Source organism: Nematolebias whitei, chromosome 11, assembly GCF_014905685.2.
Source record: "Nematolebias whitei isolate Nwh7 chromosome 11, NemWhi1, whole genome shotgun sequence".
NCBI classification, from domain to species: domain Eukaryota; kingdom Metazoa; phylum Chordata; class Actinopteri; order Cyprinodontiformes; family Rivulidae; genus Nematolebias; species Nematolebias whitei.
The window spans coordinates 12,825,758-12,845,046 of NC_056508.1; the positions used below are offsets into that span (position 1 = coordinate 12,825,758).

The window sequence follows — 19,289 nt, forward strand, 5'->3', positions numbered from 1 at the left end:
AATGCAAAGGCCCCACAAAGATAGCAAAACAAACCTGTGTGTGTGTGCGTGTGTATATATTACAAAACATCTCCTCCTCTTCACTCCATGACTGGGGGCACTAAATGCACAACTGGTAATAATAAAAGCAAAGTGAACAAAATAATTAACAGAATAAATGCTAAAACAATGATTAATTTTTTTTATACTTAAATCATTGCAAAGCATTGCATTTACCAGAGTACAGTTGCGACACAGTATGGTTCAAATATAAACCAGCTTACCACATCCAAATCACCAGAACTTTGTTTATTTTGCCATAAACCTGTGTATTATTGAAATTTGTAGATATTAAAAATAAACTACAGACGCATCAAACTGACACTTTGATGACACATTGTTTTTGGAGGAAAAAAGTTAAACGGAGACATACATTTTGCTATATACTGGAGCATACAAATAAATATATTTTAATTTAAATAAAATATTGCTTTGCTTCAAGAACTGAAGCAGCAGAAACAGTGAGTTACAGAGTTCCTGCCATTCACCATCACTTTTAGGCACAACACCAGTCCCGCAGCGACATGTGCCTATAGAGGCGATGTGAGCATCAAGGCATAGAGAACTCACCTCAGCTGGGTTGACATGGAGCTTCAGAGCATTAAACATATGAATACATGCCTCACCCTCATGTTTATTTAAAACACAATGACTTAACTCGGTTTATCAATCCTTGATGAAAATCCTTGTTTTTAGCAACGATATACCTCTCTGATTTCTAAACTTACACTGTTAAAGAGAAAAATAACAAATATACTGGTGTAATAGATACAATTTTCATTTGTTGTGTGCCCCTTAAATAGGTTTGGGCTGCTTGGAAACAGCAACAATAGTTCCACCTGCTAAATGTTTAAGCCTACGAAAAAAATACATTGAGTGACGTTGTGTCTTCCTCTTTACTAAATGACTACCAAGCACAGGAACTGCTTTAAATGTTGCAGATTGAAGTTGGTTTAAAATGGCAAGTTCCTCTGTGGAAGTGGGTCTGCTCAGACAAGCTATTAATACCTCGTCAACACAGTTCCAAGCAGGGACCTCAGGCCGCTCCAGAGGTGCTACAGTTCCCTACCACTGCCCTCACTTCTATGTGCAGAACAGTAAAGTGTGATGCTGACAGCTTCAATGTTTAGAAAACAGTTTGTGTGAATTGCTTTAAATTTTAATCACTGAGGCAGATTTGATTTCAGCCTTGGCTGCGTTTAAACTTGCCATTACTTTGTCAGTCCAGTCAGAGTTAAACTCGTATTTCTACAAACTGAGGTTGTTCAAAGAGCTATCTACAACAGCTAAGATATTGTTTGCACATAATCTTTCCACAGAATTCCACTTCAAAATGTCTGAACTGTCTCCAGTATCCAAAAATGTCAGGATCAAAGCGTCATCCTGAGTATGTATGCACCTAAAACTGTTCATGTTAACTATTCATGTCCTCACTGGACCCAGGGAAGATGCAGGTATTTAGATTTAAGTCACAAAAATTGTTTCAATTCCTTTTTAACATTATGTGCTCCTGCACACAATTCTAGTCTGCTAGTCTACTGTGACTTGAGAGATATACATCAAAGTTCATGCTCAATCATCCAGGTACAAAATCCAATAATGGTCAGTCAGGTCATCTGGACAGTTTCTTTTTTGTGGTAAAGACATTTCGCCCTCTGAGGGCTTCATCATTCTGATGACCTGATTGACCATTATTGGATTTTGTACCTGGATGATTGAGCATGAACTTTGATGTCTTGACCCACTTTGGCTGTGGCTACCTGCCTGGGAGGAGTCGACGGGCGACAGGACAGCCCCCAGAAACCATCTTATCACCAGCAAACTGGTTGGTCCACTAAAGGAGTGCACTGCTTAGTGAGGAAAACAGTTTACTTGGGACTCCTCAGACTGATGAAGCCCTCTGGATAGAGGGCGAAACGTCTTCACAAAAAAGAAACTGTCCACATGACCTGACGGACAATTATTGGGTTAGGGGTTATAATTTATGCCATATAATGTTTCTTCAGTGGGTTACATCTGGTAAAAGGGTGTAAAAAAATGAAAAAAAAAAAAACTTGTGAGGAACTCTATCAAACAATTTCAATTGAAGCTACAAACTGTGTTAGGATTATCTACAGTGGGAACAAAGTCATAACAGAATGACAAAAATAAAAACATGAACCCTGAACAAAAAGTGTGTAATTGTGCATCAGAGTTGTCCTGAACATGAGTAAAGAATTAAACCATCAAGCTTGATTTAACTGAATAAACTATGCTTTTGGTGCCATAATGAGACACCCACATGCAAACAATTCTCGTGACTTGGAAGGAAAAAAAGTGAGCCCCAAAAAAGTACAGCAGTGAATTAATTGCATAACAGAGGCGCTCTGGAGCAGCTTTTATTGTTCATCAGGCTTTCATGGATCTTATTCTGCTGTCACCTCTGCAGCGGTTAAAAAGATGAAAGAGAAGCGAAGGTGTTTACGTCTCAAAGACAAAGCCTCAGGCCCGTGTTATGACCAGACTCTGGCAACGAGGGAGGAGAGGGTGCAGAAAGATGAGAGGGTATCATCGTTAAAGATTCAGACACACGTGCTGCAAGTACAACACACACACACACACACACACACACACTGCATGAATAAGTCTGAATCACAAACAGTGGAAGCTCAAAGAGTTAAGTGATCTATAAGTGATCTACCGCCACAAACAAAATCTTTCACAAAGAATTGTTCAGTTCACAACTTCTGCTTTCTTACTTGTGCTGTCAGGATCTGGAGTGCTGCCATCTTCCTCTCCACTCGGCAGGTCTTCAGAGAACAAAACACAAGTGTAGAAATGAGGTCAATAGCTAGATTCAAGGCCAGGGAAAACTCATATTTTGTTCACTTAATAAGAACACCATCAATACGCAGGAGAGCTATATTCCTTTTTAAAAAACTACAGGATTTTTGTTGGGGTTCTTTAAGCAATATTTCCTAATTTTCTTGTTTTGGGATGAGTTAACACACGGAGGAATGCATAATTAGAAGCATGACTCGAGTGAATTAAGGGCAGCTGTTGCTGTGGTTTGTGGTTACGCATCTTCTAGCAAAGCCCACCTCCTGAAGCTCCATCAGCTGCAAAGTCCTCATCATCGTCCAGTAAACTCCGAGATGCCTGGATGTTTTTTTCTGATTCCAAGTCTTCTGGCAGCGGGACCTCTCCCCACACCTTGGAGGGCTGAGTCACCTGGGACAAACAAAGAGATTTATAGGGGTTGAAGTCTCTACAGAAAAAAAGGTTGCACCCAGAGCTACACATGGGACCTGGAAGGGTGGAGGGAAAACAAACGCTGAGACAGGAAGCAGGGCATTGTGATGTGTTTACTTTTCCCATTTATTATCTCTAAGAGGGCTCCATAAAGGTTTGCATGCAAAATAAAGGTCATTTAAGTTTGTTCAGTGGACACAGTCAAGGATATTATCCAATTGTCTTTGGTGCATTTTTGCCTTTTCTATGTGAAGTCTCGATACAGATGTTCACAGCTGACTGCAATGACCCACAAATGAATCCACACAAATCCAGCACAAGCAGCTGCAGTGAAGACCAGAACAACTCAAATCTGTTAAAGTTTGACTTTAACTCTCCGCCCCCTGGATAAAGAAGCATATCCAGCATACCATAACTAGTTCTTCACAAATGTCTCATTAATCTGGAACGGGTCTATTGTTAATATTACTGTCAACTTTAGCAGCAGTAAAAACGATTTGGATAAAGAAGCATCTTCCAGGACAGACCTGATACCATCATGTCATTTAGGTTGTTAAATGAACAGCAGGGTGGGAGGATAAAAACTGAGAGAGGCCCCAGACACCATGACATTAAACTCCACAGAACATAAAGTGTGAGCCTACACAGTGGATCAACAGAAAACAGAGCCAGTAATGAAAACAAGAACTAATGTGAGCTCAGAACCTTTCCTTGTGCTGTTCTCATTTCTCCTCTTTGGCAGAGCTAACATTTTGGTTTTAAGATAGAAAACCAATGAACTAACACAATATGCTATATTTTATACATACAATCACATCTACAACCTGTTCACACAGAGATTAGACAGTACTAGAGGGGCCACCTGGTGAGAGTCAGTGGGGTGGGGGTTATCAATGGCCAGCCCTGACTCCTTAATGTAGTATTTTTCAAATAGCCTTTTATGACAACAGAATAAAAACTAAAAATCAAAGTCAAAGTTTCTTTATTTGTCATTCACATCATATGTGGTACATTTGGTGGAACGAAATTGTGTACACAGGGTCCCAGTTACATCCAACAAAAGTATAAATTGTAAAGAAAAACAGTAATAAGATCAAAGATATGAACTAAGAAATACGCTAAACTAAGAATACACTAAGCACTAGTTGTACAAAAACAATACGCCAAACAACAGCAGCATGAACATGAGCCTGTGTGAGCAGATGAGTACGAATAAACACAGAAAAATCTGTCATGGCTTTTAGTTTTTGTGTGTAACCCCAAGATTATAAATGGCTCCAATCTGGATACCCCTTTGAAATTTTTCTGTAGGCACCCCTGAAAAGTATTATTTTTGTAGAGTGAATTTAAAGATACAAACGTTTAATAGTTTATTACTGTAGTAATATAAAGTGGCATGGCATTGAGTCGTAGACCCTGCCATCCCACCAAGAACGACGGCAGAAAAGCTTTGCCATGCCAGACGTATCCTTGGCTACACCTGACATGACAAAGTGCCAAACATCGTTGTCCTGGAGAGAGCTGGCATCCTCATGGTCGCCATCCTTATTATACAGAGATGCATGTGATGGCTTGGGTATACTGTCCATATGGATGATAGGCAAATACCCAAGGACATTCTTTACAGAGAACTTGAGGAGGGAAAACACCCAATTGGAAGACCAAAGCTATGCTACGCGGGTGTGTGCAATCGGAACATTAAAACACCTAACATCCATTTGCAAACATGGGAAGACACTGCCACAGAGAAAACTTCACGAAAGTGCGCAGTGAAGGAAGGCATCTTTCACTTTGAATCATCCCTCAGAAAGCAGTATGATGAAAAGCAGTAACTAAAGACAGCCCGCAGTCAGACGACACAATGAGCCTCCACATTCATCTGCTCTGCTGAAGACTGCCACGCTCACATCGGACCGATCAGCCACATCAAACACAGCTCACTGTAAAGTACTTTAGTAGTACTGTTTATTTTTATGCTCTGTTCAGACATGTTAGATTATGATTTTGGGATTTATAAGGTTTCTTGGACCTTGTGGAGCATTTCAGAGGAAGTATCTCACATTTGTTATTATTGTATTATTTTAATGAAAAAGGAGTTAGTTTTCAAACTTGTTAGTTTGATAATATTTGAAAAGTCACACCAGATGTAACCCAGTTTTTTATCAGTGATGTGGTGTTGTTTTGCAAGAGTGCCAACATATATCACAGAAGTTGGAGACTCAGCATGTACAGTGTGCCCACAGAACAGTCTCAGTACAGGTTTTTAGGTCCTGTACTCTTTGTGGAAACTCTTTAGGAACACTTCACATACTTCTTGTTTCAGGTGTTGACTCGTTGATTGTTTTAGCTCTTAGTTTGCTGCTGTATGTTCACATAATCAGGGCTTAATTTGTAAACTGATTGATGCCAGAACAACAAGCAGGTGTGTGTGTGTGGGGGGGGGGGGGGGGGGGGGGGGGGGGGGGTACATGGGTCCTCTCACAAAAAATTTTGAATAACAGAGATGCCATTTCCTGCATTTTGGTGTATTTTAACAGGTTGTTATACATCAACATTTACCTACATTTGTAAACACTTAATAAAATTACTATTTTTGGAGAGGAACAGCAGGTTGTGTGCAGCAGCTCCGATTCTGTCAGGCGTCTTAAACCCCCTCCTCCCTCCCCTCACTTCATGGTTCTGAGCTGAACTCTTCTCTGCTCTTGCTCCAGTCTCGTGGCACCGTTTGAAGCACCTGAAGGCTTCAATTCTCTGTTGTCCAACTAAGGACAATCAAGCAATCAATCCAACCATCCATCCATCAATCCATCCATCCATTTTTTATAAAGTAAACTGGACTGTCTCTTTGACATTTGGATCGTTGTTGTTATTTGGACAAATTAGCGCCGTTGTTTTGAAACGTGACGTATAATGTGAATAACACATCAAGCATTTCTATCTTTGTATTTTTAATTTATTTTTTTACAGTAAACTTTTTTATTTATTACGTCTGAAATAGCAGGAGTTCAGACACCTGCTGATGTTATGCGCGCGCACTGGGTAGAGATTGAAGACGCTGTGCGTAACGTGCACTGTGCACGGGGAATTTATTTATTTTGTTGAATAAATGATCATTTCTGTTTCGGTGGTCTGAAAGGAGGAGAGGGGGGTGTTTTTCAGTGCAGCCACACTGACTAGGGACAATATTTGGAGAGGAGGAGGAGACAAGGACTCTGCGCAGCACCTCTGTGCGTAAATGTGACTATCTGATCCGTCCTCACCTCCCCCCTCCCACCCTGCCAAGAGGCTTCTCTCCTGCTCCTTGAAGGAGCGTGTAGCTGGTTCGCCTCGCGTGCTGCGTCTGGAATATCCACAGACTGGGTCCGCGGGGCTGAGGGCAACGTCTCTTCGTTCTATTTTTAATAAATAATCAAAATAAAAAAGCACAATGACTTTGGACTTTTAGGGGCGGAGCTGCCGGATCCGAACAAAGAGTTGCCGGAACAGAACAGGTCAAAATGAGAGAGTTCCCGGATCTTGTTCCGGCAGGATCCGGCTCAAATTAACCACTGCACATAATTGTTTCTCAACCAAACAACATCCATGTGATTATGTGAATATAGGTGTCCTGAGGCTAAATCCATCAGTGTCCAAAGGTTTATCCAAGTCCTGGTGGACCAATACATTCAGCAGCCACATCACACCTATGTGCAGTAACGCCACTATTCTTTAATGTTCAAGTATTTACTTCAATTTTCTTCAGTAGTGAACAACAGGGGCTAAAGTTAACTGAGGCAGACCTCCTGAATGTCACTCCCTGTGCCATCATGTCAAATTCAAAAGCACTACTGATCGTTCTATTCATTAAGAAAAATACAATTCTGCCCATGACATCCTTTTCTGGCTCTGAAATGTCCACCAAAAGTTCTACTTTCCACCACTATGCTACACAAGTTGTTACAGAATACCCAATCCTGAGAAAACATCATTAGCAGAGATGCTCGGGTCTATCTCAACGTTAAAAACAAAGCCTAGCTCAAACAAAAAGACCAAAATGCATTTAGCACAGAATGGGTTGTCATTTTTGTCATTAAAATCAAATATCAAATGCCAAAAACAGAGTTTTTGCTTTTAAAAAAAGGCTCTTAACAGACCTTAACATACATTTTGCTTTGTTGCAATAATGTTCTCAACAATTAAAATGGTGATAAAAGTCACAATTATTTCTGTACCAGATATAACTTCTAAATATTTAGTGGCATGTTTCAGCACAAAAAAGAAACTGTACAGATGACCTGACTGAAAATTGTTGGATTGTATACCTGGATTATTAAGCATGGACTGTTTTGGCTTTGAACCAGTTTGACATGACTGTCGACGAGGAAGAGGGCCAGCACCAGAGGAAGGGGCATGCCAAAAACACCATTTTAGCACCAACATGACTGGTTTGTTCCAATTTGGAGTAAGCTGTTTGGGGGAAGAATCAGTTTTGTGTTGTGTGTTTCCTTGATTGATGAAGCCTTCTAGATGGAAGGTGAAATGTTTCAGCACAAAAAATAAACTGTCCAGATGACCTAACTGAAAATTGTTGAACTTCTAAATATCAGCATCAGTAAGTGCTGATTTCTTTCACTGTTGTATTTCACAGCAGTGCTGGACAAACTTAGTCCAAATCATAAAAACAGTGATGCAGAAGGACGTCCCTCTGCTGTATAGCTGACAAACACCAGCCTCCTAGTGAGGATTCCCAAAGCTTAACAATCCACTCTCATATCTGATCATCTTGATAAGTTCACTGTGCTGCCTGAATGAAGCACTGCATGAGTTTATCTCTGCTCTTACCATCTCAGCACCCAGACTCTACACACACTGGACCAAAGTTTGGATACGACTCTGGCAGAATGCCACTCCTAGCATTTCCAGTTGGCATGACCCGCCAGTTCCTATTTCCACCCAACTCTGTCATGGAAGTTTTCCTATTTAAAAGGCTCCAGCTAATAAATAACTAAACCTATCCCTCCAAATCCCTTCTCCCCTGAGTGAACACCCATACAACAACACTCCCGGGCCATTTTCAAAAGGAAACTGCTGACTAAACAAATTCTTTTCTGTTGTGCCGACCAGACAACCATTGGTGTAATCATCTCCTGCTTCCCACTCCCTTGGGATGAGGTCTCATCTGGTCATGCTGGATCTGGGCAAAAAATGTTGATGGGATAGTCCATCTTTGCAGTAGATCTTAAAACTAACATGTTGAGCTAGACTTAGTGGAGAATCTCAGCTTGACCTCATGTAAGGGAGAGTTGAAAACTACTTAAAATATACACTTTGCAACAGCACTCAAGTTCAGAAAGCTAACACGACCTTTACTCTCAGTCTTGGAGTTGAAACACCCAGAGGACATATGTAATGTTAATCTGTCTCTCAAGATAAAGGTCTCTCTGGAACTCTTTGAACTCCACCCCACCCAGAGGACACCGGCCTCAATCTCTCTTTGCTCAGATAACTAGTAAACTAGTAAGCCAAATGGTAACCAGCATACATTTAAAGTATATATGCAAAACAAACATGAGCCACACCCAGACTCCCACTAAAATTAATTTCTCTGATTAATATTAAATTGGTTGGTAAAAAAAGTACAAGAAAATCTTGAGTTGTGAGTCTAAATCAAGAGTTCACGACCAAAGCTGGCCTATGATAAATATCAAGCAAGTCACCAACTCTTTGGAAAATACATACAGTGCAACTGATGTCGTGATCTACAAATGTTTCCCAACTATGAACACATCCACAGCTGTTTCCTTTTCTCATGTTCTTGCTCCTTTTTAGAAGGTTGTATTTCACAGGGCTTTGACTGTTGGGAAACTAGTGGGCGACTCAAAATTGCAGACAATCTGCAAAAAAATTGTTAATTTTCCCATTGTAACCTTATTGAAGCTAGTGCTTGTGACTACCGTAAGTAACTAGTGAGCTGTGAGGCTGGACAGTTTTAAAAAATCAGGGCTTTTTTTTTTGTGCAAGTCTTGCACAACTGTATTCTTGGCTGTGCACATTATTTTGTTGTTTACCTCTGTCCACACCCGGCAGCCACCTCAACATTTATGATTTATCCAGCTGGTGTAAACTTGAAATGAATAGAGGCAGTTGTAGACCAGTTTTTCAATAACTAATATTTATTTTCAGTCATTTTAAGACCCTTTTTTAGAGGAGAGTTCCTGTTCAGACTTTAAAATAAATCATGAGATGGGTTGGAGATGCCCGCAACAAGTCTGTGACTATCTTAAAAGAAAAGAAGTTGTCAAAAAAAAAAAGTGTAAACGTGTTCAAAAAAACAAGTAACAGAACTGCATGTGACTGTGACTTGCAAGGAAACAGAACTTAACAATTTTTGCCAGACATTTGAAAGAATCCTTTATTAGTGCTGTTTGACAAATTGTTGCAGCCTGGGGAAAAATAAAACATGCTTAGAGTCTAATGATAAAAACAGCAATATCAGTGCTTGCTTTATGCTTGCTGGACAGATATCCATCACTCAGAGTGGCTCGTTACTCTCAGGAATTTATACATTTTTGTCCTTAAGCTGATGACACACAATTATATTTGTCCATTAAACCCAATGAATCCAATCAGCTACTTAGACTACAAGCATGTCTTAAAGACATAAAAACCTGGATGACCCTTAATTTTCTCCTGTTGAACACAGACAAAACTGAGGTTTTGGTTTTTGGACCTGAGCACCTTAGGAATTAATTTTTCAGTCTTCCTCCCTCCTTAGATGGCATTAATCTGTCCTCCAGCTCTAATGTTAAAAATCTTGGTGTTATTTTTGATCAGGACATGTCTTTTAACCCCCACATTAAAAACGTTACTAGAACTGCCTTCTTCCACCTGCGTAATATCACTACAATTTTTTTTTTTTTTTTTTTTCATTTAGCCTTTATTTATCCAGGTTAGTCTCATTGAGCCACGAGAACTCATTTTCAAGAGAGACCTGTTTAGGGAGCAGATGGTGGGGTTAAGGGCCTTGCTCATGGGCCCAGGGTGGGGCGAATGAGGGTGGGGGCAAGTGTGGGTGTTTCACCTACCCCACCCACAATTTTGATGTTGTCGGGGCCGGGGCGTGAACCGGTGATCTTCGGATCACAAGCCCACCTCTCTAACCTCTGATCCACCACTCCCCACAATTAGAAACATCTTATCTAAAAATGATGCAGAAAAACTGGTCCATGCATTTGTCACGTCTAGACTGGACTATTGCAATGGTTTATTATCAGGATGTCCAAATACTTCTTTAAAACGTCTTCGGCTGATCTAAAATGCTGCTGCCAGAGTCTTAACTGGAGTTAGTAGGAGAGATCATATTTCTCCAGTTTTAGCTTCTCTCCATTGGCTCCCTGTCAAATACATAATAGATTTTAAAATCTTACTTCTAACCTACAAAGCTCTCAACAACCTGGCTCCATCTTTTATTACAGACCTTATTGTTCCATATTTTCCTAACAGAGCACTTCGCTCTCAGGCTGCAGGTTTACTTGTGGTTCCTCGAATTTACAAAAGTAGAATGGGAGGCAGATCGTTCAGTTATCAAGCTCTTCTCTTGTGGAACCAACTTCCAATCTCTGTCCGTGAGGCTGACACATTATCCAGTTTTAAAACTAGGCTTAAGACTTTCCTTTTTGCTAAATCCTATAGTTAGGGTCGGCTTGGGTTTCCTGAGCTATCCCTTAGTTATGCTGCTATAGGTTTAGACTGCTGGAGGACAAACTGACCACACTTTTGACTCTACCACTGTCTTTACTTACTCTGCTCAACCTGTTTTGTATTTGTAATTATTTTTTCTATCCTTAACATGTGTTTTTTTGTCTTTCAGATACACCTGGACCTATACCTGGACCTACCATTCTGTGGTCGTCTGTCTCTCCTTCCTGTCCTCTCAAACCAGCCGGTCAAAGTAGACGGCTGCTTGTCCTGAGCCTCGTTCTGCTGGAGGTTTCTTCCTTTTAAAAGGGAGTTTTTCCTTTCCACTGTTGCCACTGTGCTTGCTCAGGATGGGAGACTGCAACAAAGCCAAGATTCAACTTGCCTGCTGGATTCCTTAGATAGAGAACTTTACTAATTGGCTTTTATGTATGTGAATGTTTCTGTAAAGTGTCCTGAGACAATTTTGTTGTGATTTGGCGCTATATAAAAAAACTGAATTGAATTGAATTGAACCCTTAACATTCTGTCACTTTTTATAATGTACTGTCACTCTTCATAACCCTTCTGGTACTCAAGGTCAGTGTCATCAGCTGTAAGGTACGGGCAGGTTGTATAAACTAGATTACTCGTGTACCCATGGGACATTGGTTAAAACAGGAAGTAATGCTTGAGTGAAATATAGGTGACTAGACAACACATAACTTTCGATGACTTTTGAGGAACAGTAAAATTTAAGTTCAAGGAGCCAGTCAGAAGCAGAGCTAGGAGTGTTCAGAATCTGATTCTCTGTACAGTGGACCGTAATATATACAGTTTGTCCACAGAGATGAGGACTGTTACTGTAAGAAAACTGTAAAGGTCCCTGCATACTCCTTCCAAAGCAGCGAAAATGGCTCTCGTTGACTTAGTTGCGTGACAAGAATTGCATCATTTTGTTCTCAGAGTAGCTTCGCCCACCCTTTCTTGACTCCAGTCCCAGGCCGAACATTTTCTCACAGGCATAGGCGCCCAATATTGTGTCAATATTGTGAGTCTGAAGTTTGTGGGCATGTTTGTCATTGAGGAAATGCGCTCAGCCATTCAGCTGTAAAACCCTTCAAACACACACAATTACGGCAGCCAAATGGTCAAAATCTCCTGGAGATCGTGTAGACCAGTGGTCCCCAAACTACGGCCCGCGGGCCAGATCCGGCCCCCGACCATATTTGGTCCGGCCCCCTGAACAATACCAGAGAGCATTTAGAATTTTTTTCATATATGTGTATTTGTATTTGATAATAAAATTGGACTTTTGCAATAAAATGTTTCTTAGTTATGAACTATTTTCATTATTAAGTAATATAATACTATAATACATAAGTTAATAACTATTTCATACACGCATATAACGTAACATTCTGTTCCACCCTTCTGTGGTCTGTGCCCCTATCTGGCAACCCCCAGAAAAAAATTTTAAACCCGCCCCTCGCAAAGACAGAACGGAATAATGAAAAGATTAGGTAAGAGAAAAATTTATTCAGAATGCAGGGCATTTAACCTGCAGTGGACAAACGATTATTTTTTTGTTCAATGCAAAGAAAAGGCTGTCTGTCTCATCTGTCAAGAGGCGGTGGCAGTATTCAAAGAATATAATCTGCGGCGACACTATGAATCCCGCCACAAAGACACGTATGCTAGCTTGCAAGGCCAAATGCGAGCAGACAAACTCTCAAAGCTAAAAAGTGGACTGTTAGCTCAGCAGAATACATTTGTACACCAAGCTCAGCTGAACCAGTCATCTGTTCGGGCCAGCTTTCGGGTTGCTCAACTGATAGCAAGCAGCGGTAAACCTTTCACTGATGGAGAGTTTGTCAAGAAATGCATGAACGCTGTCGCGGAGGAGGTGTGTCCTGAGAAGAAAGATGTCTTTAATGCCGTGAGTCTATCAGCGAGTACAATCACCAGACGCATTGAAGAAATCGGGGGTAATGTATATGCCCAGCTGCAGCAGAAGACGAAAGATGTTCTGAAAGACGCGTTCTAGCCCAGCGGTCTCATTGACTTCTATGCCGCCCTCCCAAACGACACGTACCCTAACATCAGAAAACACGCAAGGAAGATGTCCACTGTCCACACTTTTTGGCAGCACATATATTTGCGAGCAAACCTTTTCACGCATGAAACTGCTGAAAACTCCAATGAGATCAAGATTGACAGATGAACACCTGCATCAGTGTTTGAGACTGGCAGTGACTAGAATGGAACCTGAGATTCAACTTCTCACCAGCCAGATACAGGCCCACAGTTCACACTGATGAACATACAAAGGTAAGCTCACTTTTCTGACTTGAATGAGTCATTCTGACTATAAAAAATATAATCATAATAACCCTCTCTGTCAATACCCCAGAGAGGGTTATTTGGTTATTGTTTATTTCATAAATAATGTTATTTACTTCCTGAATTTTGTTCTGTGAAGAACCCAGAGAGGGTTATTTGGTTATTGTTTATTTCATAAATAGTGTTATTTACTTCCTGAATTTTGTTCTGTGAAGAACCCAGAGAGGGTTATTTGATTGTGCTTTCTGGAAAACAATAAATTTTTACGTTTAGGCACTCCTGCAATCGTCACACTTTTTCTGTTACAAACTGACTCCGGCCCTCCACCAGAGAAGGGAAAAGTTATGTGGCCCTCACAGGAAAAAGTTTTGGGACCCCTGGTGTAGACAATGTTTGGAGGAGTCTGTCTGCTGAAAAGCGTGGCGCTTTCATCATGACAAGTTTGTGGCCAAACGGCAGATGGAGGGACAGAGTGGAGGCCCTAGTGGGAAGAAACCCATGCATTGGCGTACACTGCAGCAGGAGGGGTTTACCAGGAGCTCTGCATCTGTGTCTCATCCATTATAACAGGTGTGTGCGAAAATGAACGTCCCACAACCACGTGACCACACATTGACTGTTTATCTTGCGATTATACCAGGCCCTTTATAATCTGTTGGCAATTTAGGTCTTTGCCCCCCAAAAAAGATGTGACTGTTTAGTTTAAGGAGTTTTTCCTTTCCATTGTTTCATTGTGCTTGATCAGGATGGGAGACTGTGACTAAGGTCGTTTTCACACTAGATAGTCCGGTAGACTCGGTTCGGTTCGGGACCAATATTCATGACCTTTTGTTTACATTTGAGCTGGTGAGTTTGCATTCACACTGCACTGTGCAGTCGAGTCAACCTGTTGAACCAACCTGTTCCCCTGCTCGCCTGTGGGGGCGCTGCACCAAGAACTACTGAAAGAAACAACACAAAAACCTCTGAAGACACTTCTTCTTCTTCTTCTGTAAATAAAAATAAAAACGAAGTGGCATCAAGTTTTAGCAGTTTTAGGAGTTATATTTTGTCATTTTTCAAAAATGGACTTAGCATGAGCAGAAGATGAGACAGAAGACCATGGAAAATATTGTTTTCCCACACAAGGCAGCTGACGGCTCCATGTGAGGTCAGAGAAATGCGTGTTTGTTTACCCTGCGGAGCGGGGCCCGGTCTGTTTACATTCACACTGTACTCGAACCGCGCTGGAGTTCGCTTCTACCGGACCGAGACCTAGGTTTTAGCCCGGGCCAGAGTTCGCCTTTTTGTTCCGTCACAAAGTTCGATGGCGCGTTCACACCTCCCTAAACGAACCGGACTTTCAAGGAAAACGAGCTAGAGTTTGATTAAAGCGGACTAAACAGAGATAATGTGAATGCACCCTAAATGAAGGCGCAACACAATCTGCTCAGATAATGTTTTTTTTTTAGGTTTTTTTTTTATTATTTATTCAGATAAATAATGTTTTTTTTTTGTTTGTTTTTTTATTATTTATTCAGATAAATAATGTTGACAACTGAATTTTTATGTATGCGAATGTATTTGTTCAGTGCCCTGAGAAAACGTCTTGGCACTTTATAAATAAACTGAACTGAATTGAATATCAGAGTGGAAGAACACTTTTGGGTAATTAACCTATGTGCAATGCTCTTGTCTTGTCTTTTCTTTTTGGGGGGGTGGGGGGTGGGGTGTAAACAATCCCTCCATTTTGATTAGCAGGGAATGAAATTCCTGATGTTTTTGTAAGAAACTGCTTCCAATGAAACTACAACAGTTCTCTGAAGTGCCTAAATATTATGGACTGCCAGACAAATATTATTTACCTGCCCATTGGTAATTTTAAACCAAGGGTAGAAGGAGGGGTAACAGCATTTTATAGAAAACTTTAATAAATATAGAGTATCTTCAAGTTCATCAAAATGGACATTTTCCTCTTCTATTTTGAGTCACGAGTGTTAGGAACAGTAATCCAATTAAATCATTATGCAGCATGAACTAACATTCTTTAAGGTAAGACACACACTCTTGCACATGTCAACATTCCTATCCTGGTTATATTCCGAGGACACCCAACGCCTGTCAGAGGAGGCGTGAGAAGAATCCTTCAGGGAACTCCACTCGCCTGCTCTGTTAATAAACCTAGTGGTGCAGCTGCAAGGTCAATCTGTGAGAAACATTTTAAAGGCAAAGATATAGTGTAACCCAAGTAAAGAAACTGGACTAGGCACAAGTTGAATTCTCCCTCACACACACATAATGCTCCCTTGTGAAAATAGCATTTATAACATCTCTTAAACTCACACAACTTGTATACACTAAAGTGTGTGATAAACAAACACAAAACTGATCCATGTGCAAAGTTGGCACTTCTGAAGCAAGAAGAAACAACCCTCACAAGATGAATTCCCAACATTTGTGACCCACCATCCCTCCCTAACCACTGTCCTATCTCATTTTGTGCTCTACTTCGTACAAACCAACAATATCTGCTTAAGCATGAAGTAGCAGCATGTGATAAACGAGCACCCCCCAAGCACTGCCAGGCACGAAGGAGGCCTGAGCTGCAAAATCCCTGTCCTCCATTTACGTAAACTGCTGCTATCTGAAGAACAAGTGCAAGAGTATTATCAAGGGTTTAGGAAATCCATTCAGTTACAACACTTTCTAAGTATTAAAGTATGGAAAAACTTATTTACTTTATATTGTATTTTCCACCGTACACGTCGCACCGCCCTATAAGTCACATCAGTCCAAATATGTCTAATAAAGCGGAAAAATCCATAAATAAGTCGCTTCACCATATAAGTCGCATCTATTATGCGCCACCGCTGATGAGTCGCGATTGTTAGCATCACCGCTGACAACCCGGAAGTGTGGGCCGGTGTTGTACTAAAAATCGATTGGCTGCCAAATGGCGGCCGCAGAAACGTGCACGGGAGGACTTTAACAAGAATTTAACAAGATTAACACTTAAAAACAATTATTTGTTTGCTCAAAATTATAGTAAAGGTGTGTCTCAGTCCAACTTTTACTTAATAAATGCACTTCAATGGTTAAATTAGCTGCATTTGGCCGGGGCGATGCAGCAAAATGAAGCTGATCTGACGGTTGCTCCAGGCGAACTGGACGAAGGTGGCAGGCTATGGCAAGCTGATTGTGTCATTAATAGCCACTTTTACCTATCACATGATACAACGGCATGCCATGCTACTCGAGTGCCATCTAGCGACCGAAAATGGTAGTGTTAAATATTTTCAGTCAGAATTAATGAAAACGATCATATCTCAGCCAAAAATTGGTTTATAAATATGGGAAAAGATCCATAAATACGTCGCTTCAGACTATAAGTCACAGGGCATGCAAATTATGCAAAAAGCTGTGACTTATAGGCCGAAAAATATGATATTTCTAGGGTTATGCATAAAATGCATTTGACATCTTCCATCCATTCTAAATTCAACGAATGGCTGGTTGCACAGATCATTAAATAGATTTGTTAATTATTTAATAGATTAATAGATGAATAAATTTAACTTTATTTGTAAAACACTTTTTTATAGGGTAAAGTGTAATTGAAGTGTTTTCCAGGAACTAAAAAATGACTAAACAAATGCGAACTTGCTAAAAGCACATCGATTAATAATTGTAAACAGTTGTAAAACTATTAAACATGACAAAATATGACTGTGATATGAGGAAACAGTTTCATTAATAAATGTGTATGTGTGAGTGTGTGATATTTGTAAATGCATGAATTCAAATCTATAAAAAACAAAAGTAATGAAACCAAGACATTATTCATCCATCTATCCACTCCTTGTACCCGTTTCTTCCTTTTCAAGTCGCGGGTGTCCCTGGTGCCCATATCCAGCAATCACTGTGCAAGCGAAACCCTGGACAGGTCTCCAGTCCATCACAGGGACACAGAGACAAACAACCATTCACTATCTCACTCACACCTAGGGACAATTTAGAGTTATCAGTCAGTCTAACATGCATGTTTTTGGTCTGTGAGAGGAAACTGGAGTACCCAGAAAAAAACCCACGCATGCAAGGAGAGACCATGCAAACTCCACCCAGAAAGACCCTCAGCCAGGATTTGATCCGGCGATCTTCTCTCTGAGAGGCAGCAGCTCTAGATAACGTGTCACCCATCAAGACACTAAGTAATTTTCTTTTGGCTGCTCCCTGCTTCAGGGGTCACCACAGCGAGCAAATTCGCATGAAAGATTTGGTCATTTGTTTTACGCTAGATGCCCTTCCTGGCACAAACTGGGCTCGAACCAGCATCCTCAGGGTTACAAGACCGTGGTACTGACCCAACAATCTACCGCAGCAACCCTGCCCACCATTTTCACTATTAAAATGAAAATAAGTAAATGAATAGAAGTTAAAATAACAAGGCCAGTTAAAAAAATAATAAAGTAATTTTTTCCCTTGAAAATAAGACAGTGAAGCAAAACCTAGAATAATTAAGTTAGATTACAGTAGCTCAGTAAAAAAATCTAATCTTTCAATAAAATAAAACTACATTTGTGAATAAATAATTAAACTATGGTGAATTTAACCACTTCTTAATTCTCCTTAACCACTTAACTGTGATTAAGGAGTGGGAACTTTGATAAGGTTATACTTCTACCCACTCCCTTGAATATGTAAAACAAAAAGTATTTATATTATGCTTCATGCTGTTTTTTTTTTGTTTACATATTCCAAAAAAAAAAATAAAAATAAACTAAACTAAAAAGCCAGACTGAACAAATCTGAAGTTTTGAATTTTCTTATAAAAACAGCAACACTATTATTATCCCTACCTCAAAAACACTGACATTCCCTTACAAATGTAAATGATTCTGCCCTGTGACTACCTCCCTTGATGGCTCAGAGTGGTAACAGCAGTGAGTTAACGTCATTTCCAGTGCTGCCTCGATCCTTTTGTAAATTACACTGAGATGACAAGAAGACATCACATAGATGTTAAGTAATTTGTGAAAGAGTTTGTGTGAATGTTTGCGTGAAATAAAAATCTTTGCTCTGAATTGTTAGCGAATTAATGCTTTTGATGGCAAACATCAACCTGAACTCCTGCTGGGTCAAGAGTCCAGTCAGAGAGGTCCTTTTGCTCGCTGCAACTCTGACATTTCGTCAAAAGTGCAATCTTAAATGACTGGAAAAGGAATAATAGGAAGGACTCTCATCGTTCAACAGACAAACACTCCTTAACAATGCCCACAACTGTGCTCTGAGTGTTCCATGACTAGCACTGTGGGAGCAACAAACACGCTGGGTGTTTTCCCTGGAATAAAGGACTACGAGAGCAGGGAGGAGGCCAGGGAGGCAAAAGTGAAGGAAAAAAAAAAATCTGCATTCTTGAACACATGCTTGGAGTGCCTGCCTGGCCATCTTCCCCCAGGACACTCATTCACTCTCCCACACACAGTCATGCCCAACATTTTACAGTAAGCTTGGTGTCCTGCTGGAAATAAATACTGAAGATGGCATCTTTTGAGTTCTTACTTTCATTTGTTGTATATAAATCTAATTTTCAATGTGTTTATTAATAGAAAATTACATTTTACAATTCCCATGCCATTGGTATAGGTTTTTACAATCTAGTTTCTTTCCATTAGATATGTTTTTATTTTCTTGCTAAGGTTTAGAATTGAAAATTGTGTGATTAAACCACAGCTATTATTTTCAGAACAACAAAAAGTAGCTAGTAGCTAGAATTTTTAACAAAAATTTAACTCTGTCTCAATGTGGAAATAACAGGCTGAGCTAAAATGAATGGTTTAGACTAAAGCATATTCATGTGGTAGAATGGAACAGTCAAAGTCCAGACCTAAATTCAAATTTTGGGATGACTAGAAAAGGAAGAAGTGGGTAAAGTGGATGGATGGATGGATGGATGGATGGATGGATGGATGGATGGATGGATGGATGGATGGGTGGATGGATGGATGGATGGATGGATGGATGGATGGATGGATGGATGGATA

At 40.3% G+C, this 19,289-nt stretch overlaps 1 protein-coding gene across 1 annotated transcript in view; it reads right to left on the reverse strand.

Moving 5' to 3' along the window:
* hspg2 (heparan sulfate proteoglycan 2) overlaps positions 1 to 19,289 on the reverse strand; it is a 209,281-nt gene that overhangs the window by 131,049 nt on the left and 58,943 nt on the right. Inside the window, exons 2-3 of the mRNA XM_037684663.1 lie at positions 3,120 to 3,249; positions 2,778 to 2,828 (exon numbers count right to left, since the gene is read on the reverse strand). Coding sequence (XP_037540591.1) covers positions 2,778 to 2,828; positions 3,120 to 3,249 — 181 coding nt within the window. The remainder of the gene's footprint in view (positions 1 to 2,777; positions 2,829 to 3,119; positions 3,250 to 19,289) is intronic.